At 37.9% G+C, this 12,666-nt stretch overlaps 1 protein-coding gene and 1 long non-coding RNA gene across 3 annotated transcripts; both read right to left on the bottom strand.

Annotated features, from left to right (window-relative positions):
• Window positions 1-1,718: 1,718 nt before the first annotated feature.
• On the bottom strand, window positions 1,719-8,782 carry LOC127934979 (homeobox protein XHOX-3-like). Its single transcript, XM_052532565.1, has 3 exons — window positions 8,284-8,782; window positions 3,003-3,235; window positions 1,719-2,693 (listed from the first exon to the last, which is right to left on the bottom strand). The coding sequence occupies exons 1-3, from the start codon at window positions 8,648-8,650 to the stop codon at window positions 2,157-2,159; spliced, it is 1,137 nt and encodes a 378-aa protein (XP_052388525.1). The 5' UTR covers window positions 8,651-8,782; the 3' UTR covers window positions 1,719-2,156.
• On the bottom strand, window positions 4,084-7,884 carry LOC127934980 (uncharacterized). Of its 2 annotated transcripts, XR_008147944.1 has the most exons (4): window positions 7,618-7,884; window positions 6,907-6,972; window positions 6,232-6,348; window positions 4,084-5,437 (listed from the first exon to the last, which is right to left on the bottom strand). It is a non-coding gene; the product is annotated as an uncharacterized LOC127934980 (long non-coding RNA). The 2 variants fall into 2 exon arrangements; XR_008147943.1 differs by lacking the exon at window positions 7,618-7,884 and having other exon boundaries at window positions 6,907-7,579.
• Window positions 8,783-12,666: the final 3,884 nt, after the last annotated feature.

A 12,666-nucleotide genomic window follows, 5' to 3' on the forward strand; every position in this document is an offset into this window, starting at 1 on the left:
TGCGTGGGAGGAGGTGAATTGTTTGGGCAGCAATCACTAGCAATTGTTGACATTTTGTTTGTAAAATAGAAGATAAAAAGAGCAATTAAAATCAAAACATCTCGTTTCAATGAATCAAAAATCTCTTTATATATATATATATATATATATATATATATATATATATATATATATATATATATATATATATATATATATATATATATATATAGGCTAGTTTAAAATGACTGAACATGATAAAGCATATTCTTGGTTAAGAAAAAAATGTTTATTATTATTTTCTGTCATTTTGCCCCCAACAAATGTCTCTAATTGCAAAAACATATATTCTTACAATTTTATTTTATTTAAGGTTGTCTACTTGTTTTTCGTTGTGTAATTCTACTTGCTGGAATGGAGTCAGTTTTTATCTAATTTTAATATTGTAGTTTGTGCTTTGGCAGTTCGACATTTGATGTTTAGACACAATATCCAACCTTCTCTATTATGTCCAGAAAGTTTCAATTTGCCGCTCCAGCTGCCACAATTACGCGGACAGGCCAGCTAATTAACATGAGTTGATTGGTGAGGTGGAGGCATCATCGATCTTTTTGCATTCCAATATCTCCACGAGACATTTCATTCCAATCTTTCTATTAACAGCGCAGAAATATGGCTTATGCTAGGTGCCTGGGGACTACTTAACAGTTCGTTCAGATAAAGAGGTCCAGTTATGTCCAAGTTCAGTGTTTCAGAAGAAGATAATAGAGGCCATGTAAGATATAAAGGTGACAAAGCACTGTAAATTTAAAGCAATACATGCTGGCATGTTGAAAATTGCTGTTGTCGTGCTTTTATTGTCGAAGCCGTGTGTGCTTTTATACATTTTCGTTCTCAGATTCTTCAAATCAGACTAATTTACCGCTTATTTGTCTTCCAGCAATCATATAAAGACACAAAGACAGTTAACAGATTAATAGCCTACAGTTTTTCATCAAGTAGCCCAACCTACCCTTATCGTTTCAAGAATGAATATTAGTCACTGTACACTTTTATTTAAAATAGTTTATTATGAAATTCAATTTAATCAGGACACTAGCTACTGACCCATTTTTCGCGCATTTTCCAAAACCTGAAATCAACCTAACTGAGCAGAATAGGAAGTAAACTGTACATTTAAAAAAACTTGATGCAGAAATTAAACTAAAAATACTTAAATGTAAAAACATTGCGGTCAATAAATAATGCCACATGTGATGACGTCCATAAATATTAGGGCAATTTATGCTTGATTTATCATTTTACTTGTATGTATGTTTATTGTATTGTTTCAGAGTGAAGGTGAGGACAACAGCAAGGCCATGAAGAGACGGTACGGGATTGGGGGTATTCAGCTGACGGTATGCGGGTAAGACAGACATCTCTGGCTTGCCCCAATTTGCCGCATGTGATTGTCCAATGGATCTCTAGCGCGTGTTCTCCCGTCAAGCCAGCAAGCCTCGCATGGAGCTTCTTAATCCGCTCCCCTGGCGCCTTGTTACCGGTTTGGCAGACAAGTCTCTGAGCGTGCAGTATTATCATTAATTCAACATTCAAAATTTCTCCCTTCCGAATACATCACTCCTTAATTTCCCCTCGCATCTGCACATTTCGATGTGCTACCGGGACCGGGTGTTCGTGGAGGAGGAATAATGAGCCAGCCGTGCTCGGTTAACAAATCCCCTTGTTAAAAAAAAAACTAGATGAAAAACATCGTTTTAATGTGGAAGAAGCTGCATGTGGGTCAATTTGTATGGCTATGAAAGAGTATAAATTATGATAGATTTTTGCGCTATCCAGTCATCCTTGTCTCCTATGTCACATTTTCTTGATAGGGTGTAGCCTACTTAAAATGTATTTGCGTTGATATGATAGCCTATCTCTGTTATCAGTATCTAATTTCTCCAATGATTATTTAAAAGTCCGTGGCCTGACAGTGTATAAATAGACTCCGTCTGCACAACATATAGCTTCTTAACTGGAAAACATCCATAGTTTCGAAACCTTCACTAAAGCAGCTTGCTTTCGAGATGCGCAAGCTGCTTTGAGTAGTTCATGTCATGACTTATTAAATATTGCCAAAGTTCCCAAAGCAGATCCGGATGTTACCAAAAGAAAAGTGGCTTCTTGCTGCCGTCCTATCTGGTTAGTGGCACTTCCTCCCTCTGGTCCAAAGACGCTGAAGATGATTTGCTGATGACTGCTGGCGAGAACGTGAGGAAGGCCTCAGTCCTGGTCGTGGGCGAACACGAGAAGTCTGCGTTGTTGGATCTATGTGAGAGCCCATTTGACTGACTGGCAGCGTGACAGGCAAGGCAGGAGCATGGACTTCCCCCGGGACCAAGCCCATGACCCGGGCTGGGGTACAGGGATGGGTGTCTGAAGGCGCACAGCAGCTCAGGACGCGGGTATGGATGCGAAAGCACCCGAAAACTGTCCAGCGAGCGCAGAGGATTGGAGAATGGACCTCCTGTGGCAGAGGCTGAACCTGCAGTCACACCGCTGAGTGGAGAATAGTAAGGTAGAGGAAGGTGAGACTGAAACGGATACGGCAGGCTTCCCGTAGCTGCAGCATGGCTCATCATATAGGTGTAAAAGGCGGGGTCGGCAGGATGAGGCCAAGTCATTGCCAGCCTCTGTCTCTTGTCCTTCATGCGACGGTTCTGAAACCAAACCTGTAACCAAAAGTGCCAAAGTAGTCATAAAGTAATATTGCAATGGCTGAGGCCTATATAGCTACATGTAGGCAAAGCCCGTTTCTATTAGCAATAAACCAAGAGAAATGGTCCCATAATTAATCAAATAATAAGAGGTCAGACATATTTTGTAGAATTGTTTTATTGTACTTTTTTTAAATCGATTGATGAGCCTGCTCATATTGATGGTGCAATCTTGGCAGGGTTATTTTTTACACTCATAACTAGTTGGTAATCTACCAGGTCACCTTTATCAAAATAAATAGATTGGGGGTGTAGCTTACATACCTTTATTGTTGTTTCCGGTAAATTTAAGGCAGCTGCCAACTCGCACCTACGTGGTCTAGAGACGTAATTCTCCCGGTAAAACTCTTTCTCCAGTCGTGCTATCTGCTCCCTTGTGAATGCTGTTCTGTACCTTCGCATCTGGTCAGAACCATAGTTGAGAGCACCGTGGCCTGAGCTCATCTTGTTGTCCACACCGATTTCTTTACCGTGGGTCGGCGAGCCCATTGCCAGTCCTTACAGAAAATAAACATTACTCATTTTAGGACATACATTGCAAGGTCACCGGATTACCGATATATTAATATAGCGTTCATACTGCATTGCTTGCGATATATATGTAACTATATATATATCTATATATATATATATATGCTATATATTAATAGGCCTATTACTGATATTTCGGACAAACAGCCAAAAAAATAAAATAAAAAATAAAATAAAAAATCAGTGTCCAGTGAAGAAAAGCTAACAAAACATGCCGTCTCAATCTCTGAACATATTATGGTTATTTCCAAAAATATAAACTAAATTAATAACCTGCACTGATAATACATTCAACTGAATTTTGCACGTCCGAGGGAATTTATTAGAATCATTCCTTTGTTGATTTATGCATTCTTAAAAATAGCCATATTCTTCATTCTTTACTCCAAATAAGGCGTTTAATTCTAAATACGTTTAATTCTAAAAAAAAAATAAAACATAAAGGTATGAACAGACAATGGACATTCATAAACATTGTTTTTGTAATAGCAAGCCAGCAGCAATTCTCCCCACAATATATATATATATATATATATACACTCTAAAAATGGCTGGGTTAAAAATAACCCAATTGGCAACCCAGCACTGGGTAAATATTGGACAGAACACATGCTGGGTTAAAGTAACCCAGCATGCTGGTTTACACATTTTAACCCAGCATGCTGGGTTATTGAGAAAACCCAAGATAGAGTCATTTTTACCATTTGTGGGTTTGCATTTTTATGATTCTGGGTTATTCTTGCTGGGTTATTCTCATAATTTCACTTTTGCTTAACAAAGCAATCATGGATTAATAAATAATGAAGAATACAGGTTATTTAGACTGTTAAAAAATATTTTTAATGCCATCTGACATTCAAAATTTTTTTACCAATGACAAACAACATGGAATTTTCCCTTTTTTTGTTTCCAGCAAATGCAAAATAAATAAATAAAAATCACAGAAATACAGTTGCAATAAATAAGAAAATTATTTCTGAATGACCTGTGTCTAGCTGTTTAACTATTACATTTTGAGATTTTTAGCTATTTAAATACACAGTGAAATGACATTGACAATTAACATTTTTAAATTTAAATGTAAAATCATTTAAAGATGTCCTTAAATTTATATCAAGTATATAAAGACTCCTACGTAGGTAGATGTGCACTGCTTAGGGTAGTTCAACATATAGTTCACCCAAAAATGAAAATTCTGTCATTTATTACTCAACTTCATGTCGTTACAAACCCGTAAGACCATCATTCATCTTCAGAACACAAGTTAAGATATTTTCGTTGATATTCGAGAGCTTTCAGACCAGGGTGAATAATTAGTGACAATTTTCATTTTTGGGTGAACTATTGTCAAACACTTAAGCTCTGAAGCAAAGATCTACACCTGAGAGCAGTGTACTCTGTTATAGAGCCTGTCTATGGAAGGACAATTTTCAAAAGGAATTGCTAATTATATTTTCAATTGCGTTTTCCACATTTGTATTGTGACAAATTGTGACAATCCAAACACAATTGCAAATCTTGAACAAAAACACTGTTTCAAAAACACTGAACAAAAATTACGGTTTCAGTTTAGTGACTGCCAAATTTCAAATGGAAAAACAAAGTCAGTTTGTAGCTGTATTTTCCATGTATTATGAGTAATAAGCCTGTCATATCGATCAAATACTGCATCATAGCAGCTTTACAGTATTGAATAGGAAAATAGTGTGTAATAATGCAAAGGGACAAAAGTAAACACTCAGTTTTCAGTTAAAGTCAATTCGTCATTGATTCAGTGATGTATCGTCCCTCTGTGCAATCAAGTGGATGATATCGCTTGATATTAATTGTCCCCAACTAAAGAAAAACAAGGAACCAAAACTCCATCGATGACAGAATGGAGAAAAATCCTTGGGAGAAACCAGGCTCAGTTGGGGTCAGTTCTCCTCTGACCAGACGAAACCAGTAGTTCAATTCCAGACTGCAGCAAAGTCAGATTGTGCAGAAGAATCATCTGTTTCCTGTGGTCTTGTCCTGGTGCTCCTCTGAGACAAGGTCTTTACAGGGGATCTGTATCTGGGGCTCGAGTTGTCCTGGTCTCCGCTGTCTTTCAGGGATGTAGAGGTCCTTTCTAGATGATGATCTCCATCTGGTCTGGATACGTACTGGATACGGGTGGCTACGGTGACCTCGGAATAAGAGAGAAACAGACTAATGTTAGCATAGATGCAACATAAGAACAAGTACATGAGGTTTTATGAATTACCATGTCTGTTTTTTCACTGTGTCGCACATGTTACCTGCCAAAACTCAAATGGAATCTTTAGCATCTGAATTTCCAATGCCTCACATTGAAAACTGTCAATTTTTGTCAGAGGTGGGACCATACTATGGAGAGTGTTTGTATTGGGAGGTGACGTCACTCAAAGACAATTGTGCCAAATGCTTTGAACAATGGAGGTTAAGGCACTACTAAAGGCAGCTGCCGCTCCGAGAGATGCGTGTTAAAGAACAGACAGTGCAACCCGGATCTCCCTATATTCTTGGCACCTCACACAATAAATAATTCTGTCATTTTACCCCAAATGCAGCTACTATCCCCTGCTAACAGTTAGATCCACATGGTACTATTGGTCAATATTCATCATTAACCAAATGCTTTTCACCGGAGGCATAAAATATAGGGTAATATGCAACTAGGTAAATAAGAGTAGAACTGCAATGTTGTTTGCTGACGTGCATCAGAGTGCAAACAGTGAGAGATTTGGGGTAAAAACTACAAAATATCTCCCAATACAAACATGCCCCATAGTATAGTCCCACCCTTGACACAAATTGACAGCTTTCTGTGTAAGGCATCTGAAATACAAATGCTTTTCAATTGAGTTTGGACTATTTCACAATGTATGCGTCCACATGTGGAAAAATACAATTAAATATACAATTTGCAATTCCTTTTGAAAATAGTTCAGAATATCCTTACCTGTCCATTGATTATGATCAATGCCTGAGAGATCTGCTGGCATTTTTAAATCGCCACGACAACTGGATGGGGTTTTGTGGACTCTGCTCAGTTAAGGAATTTCATGTTTGTTCCAACCTTTAAAATAAAGTTGAAAAAAAAAGAAAAAATACAAATTGTTTTAATAACAGTGATTCAGTTCAATTAACTGTGTGAAGTTAATCATGAAATTGACCCATCATGATTATGAGTTAAATTCACCTATGAGTTGGTCTACAGAAGCAGAATATGATATAGTGATTGGCTGAAAGGTGTGCTTTCAAACTGTCTAATCAATGGGATGTTCCAGTTATTATAAATCACAGTTTTATGTTAATATGCTGGCTATGACTATATCAAACACACACAGTCACTGGCACAGATAAGGGAGATCACACTGCATGTGCGCACACAGACATTTCTATGACAAGTCACGTAGGTAAAACAGTCCATATATAAAAACTTATAGATGTAGCAAAGTGATAAGGACAAGTCAAAAACACGATCTGGAAAATTAATAAATTAGGTACATTCTGGTGCAGCTTTAACTATAGCACGAAATAAAAATATATGTGCGTTTAAGTTACGTGAGGGTTAACGTTAGTTGATTATCACAGACAAACAATTATGTAAAATGTATAATAAACACGAACTTACCGTTAGACGCCTCAATAAGACTGCACTCGACCAGTTTTTCTCTCACAAATGTATCCATGCGCTTTTCTGACAGGAAAAAAAACACATTTTGAATTATAATTTGTATGTAAAAAGACTTTATAAACCACAAAAGCATCAAATCACTTCACTAACGCGGCCAGCGTCACTCGCTGTGCGTGCGCGTACTTTGAAATGCCCTGAGACGTCGATTCTTTTCCGGGAATCACTTTGTTCGAGAATTACTGAACCGGTTTACTTGAACTGGGTCGTCGGTTCTTTTAGACCTGAGGTCCGAGTATATTGTACGTAATTTGTATGATTTAAATGTCGATATGGACAACTGCAGGCGTTTACATTAGAGCAGAAAGTCGTATTCACTTTTTGAACTCATTTGACTCACTTAAATATCAAATTCGCTTTTCAGTGTCAGAAACTACTTTTTCCTCTATTTTCACAGGTATTCGCATATTTCAGCCATCAGTCACTTTCTGAAACCTAATAAAACTTTATTAATCTGTCGTCTCAGATAACGTTACCTTAACACGATTATGCGAGTCGCGTAACGTAGGTTGGCCGTTTGAGGTAAACTGTTCATCATTTAACGTAAATAATGTTGGCCTGTAGACGTTTAACAGTATTGTTGCTGCAAAAAAAAAGTTATAATTCTGCCAATTTAAAATAATTATTATTGAAAACATTAAATAAACTTACCTTAAAACAGTTGAAAGCCGTGGCTTTGCCCCGTTGTTCTTCCAAAGTGACAGTTGGGGAGCGATTTAAACATCTTCAAGGCGCGTTAAATAACCCAGCGCTGACCTGAAACAACCCAGCGACGCAACCCAGCAGGTTTAACCCAACACCTGGTAAATTGAAACTACCCAAAAGTGTTTAAAAAGAAATTAAATAACCCAACAAAATGACCCAACAGACTCAACCCAGCATTTTGGGTTAAAAAATAACCCAGCCGTTTTTAGAGTGTATATATATATATATATATATATATATATATATATATATATATATATATATATATAATATTACAATATAATATATTATATAATATATTATTACTATTATTATTATTATTTTACGTTATTGAGATGTTGTACAGTTGGAATAAGATGCCTTGACAACTAGTTAAAGCCTGGACAACACCCCAGATACACAGTGGCATTGTAATTAACTCATAATTGACTGATAATTTAAGAGGAGCTGACAATCGAACGCGCTCATAAGCAGCGGGTTACACGGGAAATCGATTGAACGTGTATATGGTCGCTTGTATACTCAATCAATTCACTCAGTTTAGAAACAGGGGAAGAAATGGAGAATAAATAAATACAAATAAACAAGAATACAATGAGCTGCAGTTTTTACCTTGTCCGTTCGGGTAATCCATGCTCTCTGGGGTACAACTGACATCTATTTCCTCATATAGGTCTGATTCCGCATCTGAGCTGCTGGCATCTTTGTTAGGGATGTCTGACAGGGTTCTCTCCGGCGCAGATGGCTTGCTAGCAAGTGTCACATCTCCGTACTTTGCGCTACGTTGTCCTATTGTCGCATCCTCCACTAGGATTTGAGAATAAGGCACGGGGCTTAGTCTGTTCTGGTTAATCGGTTTGTCCGGTAGCTTGCGCATGGGGTCTCCAGTAGCCTCAGTCAAATTAGAGCCATTTTTGGCAGACAGTGTGCCAACCTGACTACCCTCGGCGCGCATCAGCATGTCTTTGGCGCTGTCCATAACCGTTAGACGAGAGCAAAGTAGGCTACCTGATCTTCCGGAGCTTGGTAAAGCAGTTTGGAGCAGCAAAAGCAGACGAGAAGCTGTGCGATGCGAGCGCCTGGAGTGCTACGCGAACTCTGGGAGGGATCACCATTGCCCTCTCTCTCCTCACGCGCTGTCATTCTTAATAGGGCAGTCGTCATAACAGAGGGCGCAGTGACGCCACACGTCGATTTAGTGTGAATAAACAGACCGGGGAGAGTCTAGCAGAACCTAAAGGTGAATTCAAGCCTATAGCACAAAACATCACCAACAGCTAAATACAAAAGGCATGAAAGATGCACCAACTTAAACTTTGTGTGTGCTTGTCGTTTTACACGTTTAAGTTACAAGATAGTCTCACTTTTTTGATTGTAAGTCAGATAGTCAAGTATTTGACTATATATAGTGCATTTACAGTTTTTTTACGGATATTGGGGCAATTTGATAACCATTTTTGCTTTACTGAACTCAGATGATTTGGTTAGCTAATTAATCTTCTCACATGAGTGAAAAAGTGATTGAGCGCTTTTTTGATGGCTGAAAAAAAAAAAAACTAATGTCCATAACGGACAGTCAAGGGTTTCAGTAATGTGATAGAATGCAGATATGGCCAAACCCTATCTATTATCTCCCTGTCCTGAGCCCTCTTGGATATGGCAGTCTTTCGGAATATATTAGCACATGTTCTTCTCCGATCAACACAGTCAGTGCGCGTTGGAAGACGTCAGACTGAATGGGAATATGAGGGATCAGATGAGGAGGGCTGTCTCTCCGCCAGCAGCGTAATTTGAAGTGTACAAGTTCCATCGTTTCTTCTTCCAGCGCACAGTCTCAGTCACGCTCTCTTCCCTTCGCTCTGTCTCCCGCCCTAACTCGATCTTCCAAAGTGGTGTCAAGTAAAGTGCAAAAAGGTCAGGTCCTCATGACCAAGAGTAAGAATAACAGGCTATTTGACATTTAATTAGATTTGTTTGAGCCGCGCCAACAATGCATATATCCTCACCGCCTACTGGCGGGAGGCAGCTGTCCAGATTCATTTTCTGAAATATGTTTCAATCTGAACTGAACTTTCCAGGATTCAAATGATTAGTCTATAATCACATTTATTAAACACTTAATAGAATATTTATTTAATTTATGTCCATATCAAATGAAACACAATTCGATAATTAATAAGGAACAGATAACATTCTGGTCTTCAGATCCTACCATTCATTACAAAGTGAAAATGAGTTGTTTTTATGTATTTATGCTATTCTTCAAACCATTTTCTTTATAAAAACGTACATTTAGTTTATGTATCATTGTCTTGTTTTATTTCATAGTTGATTACATTGAGTTTTATCTTCATGTCTTACATAGTTAAAAGCTTGGTAGCAGACTGAAATGGACAAAGTTCAAAATCCTCTTCTGATTCTTGGTCATTGACAAAACCAACACTTTAATGATAGTAAGAATTATGAGTTTCGGGCTCCAGGAGACGAGTATTGTAACGTATGCAAAGATAATCTAGCGCACTGCTTGCTTTCAGGGAGGAGGCCGCTCCCTCCTCCGCTTTGATGTCGGAGTTCAGGCAGTAAAAATTCACTACAAGCTGTGATGAAGTTCAATGGCGTTAAAGAATATAGCTTTGGGAGGTTTTAACTTGATATTACTTCTCAACCCAAATCGCTTTCATCGTTTTTGGTGGCGTAATAAAGCGCGCTACAACTGTGTGGCTATTCCTTATAACCGCACTTAACAACACCAATGATGCACCACAGAGGCAGGAGTAGGATCATAAGCCACTGGGATGTAATTACTTCGACTTCTTTATCTTTATTGCACGCAAACCACACTCTCTCTGAAAATCAAGAGACGTTTTACAAAAATATTCCCTGATGTTTTCATTAAAATACATTATTTCTTTTTTAAAATAGTTAATTAAAATGCACCCGTATTTCTTTCTGCAGCGAGCAAGTGGCCAGAGAGCAAGCAGTCAGTGTAAGACTTGATTAGTGGGCTAGAGCTTATTCGGAATGTTGAAGCTTTTCGTTTCAATGGCTTTGTTGAGAACGGGGATTATTATTTTATATGCAGATTAACATCCCCATCTTCTAATTTCTCATCAGTCATCCTTGCTCACCCCTGTTTGTTTAGCGTATAGGAAATCCAATAGATTTCAATGTAACTAACTACCATAGTTAGCTAATGATGCTTTGGGGAAACGCACCCCGGAGAGGATGGGACACGCATGTTAGAGAGTGACGTCAGACGTTCTATTTGTGTGGCCGTGGTGACACAATCGTCAAAGCTGTCCTCGTGCGCCCTCGCCTGTTAGAAAAAATAAGAACTCTCTCTCTCTCTCTCTCTCTCTCTCTCTCTCTCTTTCTCTCTCTCTCTCTCTGTCTCTCTCAATGGTCAATTTTGGTGTTCTTTATTGACAAGGAAAAACTGTACATTTGTGTTACTCTGACGAGAACCTGTGAGATATCATAAAATAATACATTTAAAGTTAAATTATGATACAAATAAAAAGTAATGTTAACGAATAAAATATGATTAGTGCATAAAATGTAAAATAAAATGAGAAACAGTGCAGAGTAAACTGCGGCTGCTTTCCTGTAGCTCATATAGGGTTAGAAATAATGATTTAACTAAGAAATATTAATTGCACAAGTAATTAAAGAATAATGTAAATAAGAAATGTTCAATGCACATGTAATACTAAGTAGATTCTTATAGAAAGACAAACTTAAAAAGAATAATTGCATTGTAATGAGCATGATTAATGGAGACAGACTCATTTATTGTGGCAGACAGACACATAATATTACACATAAGTGCTTGTGTTTCACTATTTTCTCACAACAAGGTCGTCAGATGTGCAGCATATCAGTTTAACCATTCACTGTATCCCTGTGTTTTGTAGAATTTGTCAGAAAATGAAGCTTTTTCTGTAATGTTCAGAGTGTGGGCACAACTTGTCCTCCAATCCTCAAGGTAATAAAAGAAAAAAGGTGAACCTAAGCCTATACGTAAAATTGTTAATAAAGCTATTTTATTTTCCTTTACTGCATCAATATGTTTGGGCTCACTATAGCTCACAAACATGGTCCCTGATTCACATTCCTTGTCTTGTATTGTATACATTCCTTTACCGCCAATAAACCTTTTTATGGGCGGTCCTTGCAGGCGTCCTTGAACTTTAAACAATAATGTATTTTTCATTCTCTTTTGCGAATAGTATCTTAGGAAATTTATGTAGCTACGTTTACCATTTTACTTTGTAGTGTATTCCAATTTATATTTGTCCCACGTACCTTAGCAATATTCATGTTTTGTCATTTGCATTCACTTACAGCTACATGAGTGAACAGGATGTACTGTCACCTGTGGCCTAATCAGTAAGTCATGCATTTTGTGGTGTAGACAAGCATCATGTTGTTGAAGATACAAATGATTTCACTTCCAGTGTCATGACTCCCTGGCCACGATGCATCACCATGCAACATGCTTTTTTGTAAGTGTTTGCTTTCTTTGGTTGAGCTGGGTTGATTTATGGAATAATTTCTTTGTATAATGGAATCACTTAAATAAACATGATTGTGGTTTCTTATTGACACGTCCTTTTCCTTGTCAGGTTTAGTAGGATTAAATAACACAAGATGTTGCAGTTTCCATAATTCGGGTGAGAGTGCAGATCAGAGGGGAATTTTAGGACACGTCGCGCTTTGATTGCACCAAATCCGCCTACAGTGCCAAACTTCCGCTAGAGGTTTAAACGCTGTGCCCAACTTGAACTTGACCATGCTCACTCTAAAAAACATCCTCGGTTAAATACAACCCAAAGCTGGGTGAAATATGGACAAACCCATCTATTGGGTTGTTTTGACCCAGTTTTTAAAGTGTGACACTTGTCGACTCCACTTCAACTCCACTTTCCTATTTTATAAGTTTCAGAGGGCGATTTTGTATGTGGCCAGTGTTAGCAAAAACGTATAGTAATTTAA

Source organism: Carassius gibelio, chromosome A19 (assembly GCF_023724105.1).
Source record: "Carassius gibelio isolate Cgi1373 ecotype wild population from Czech Republic chromosome A19, carGib1.2-hapl.c, whole genome shotgun sequence".
NCBI lineage: Eukaryota > Metazoa > Chordata > Actinopteri > Cypriniformes > Cyprinidae > Carassius > Carassius gibelio.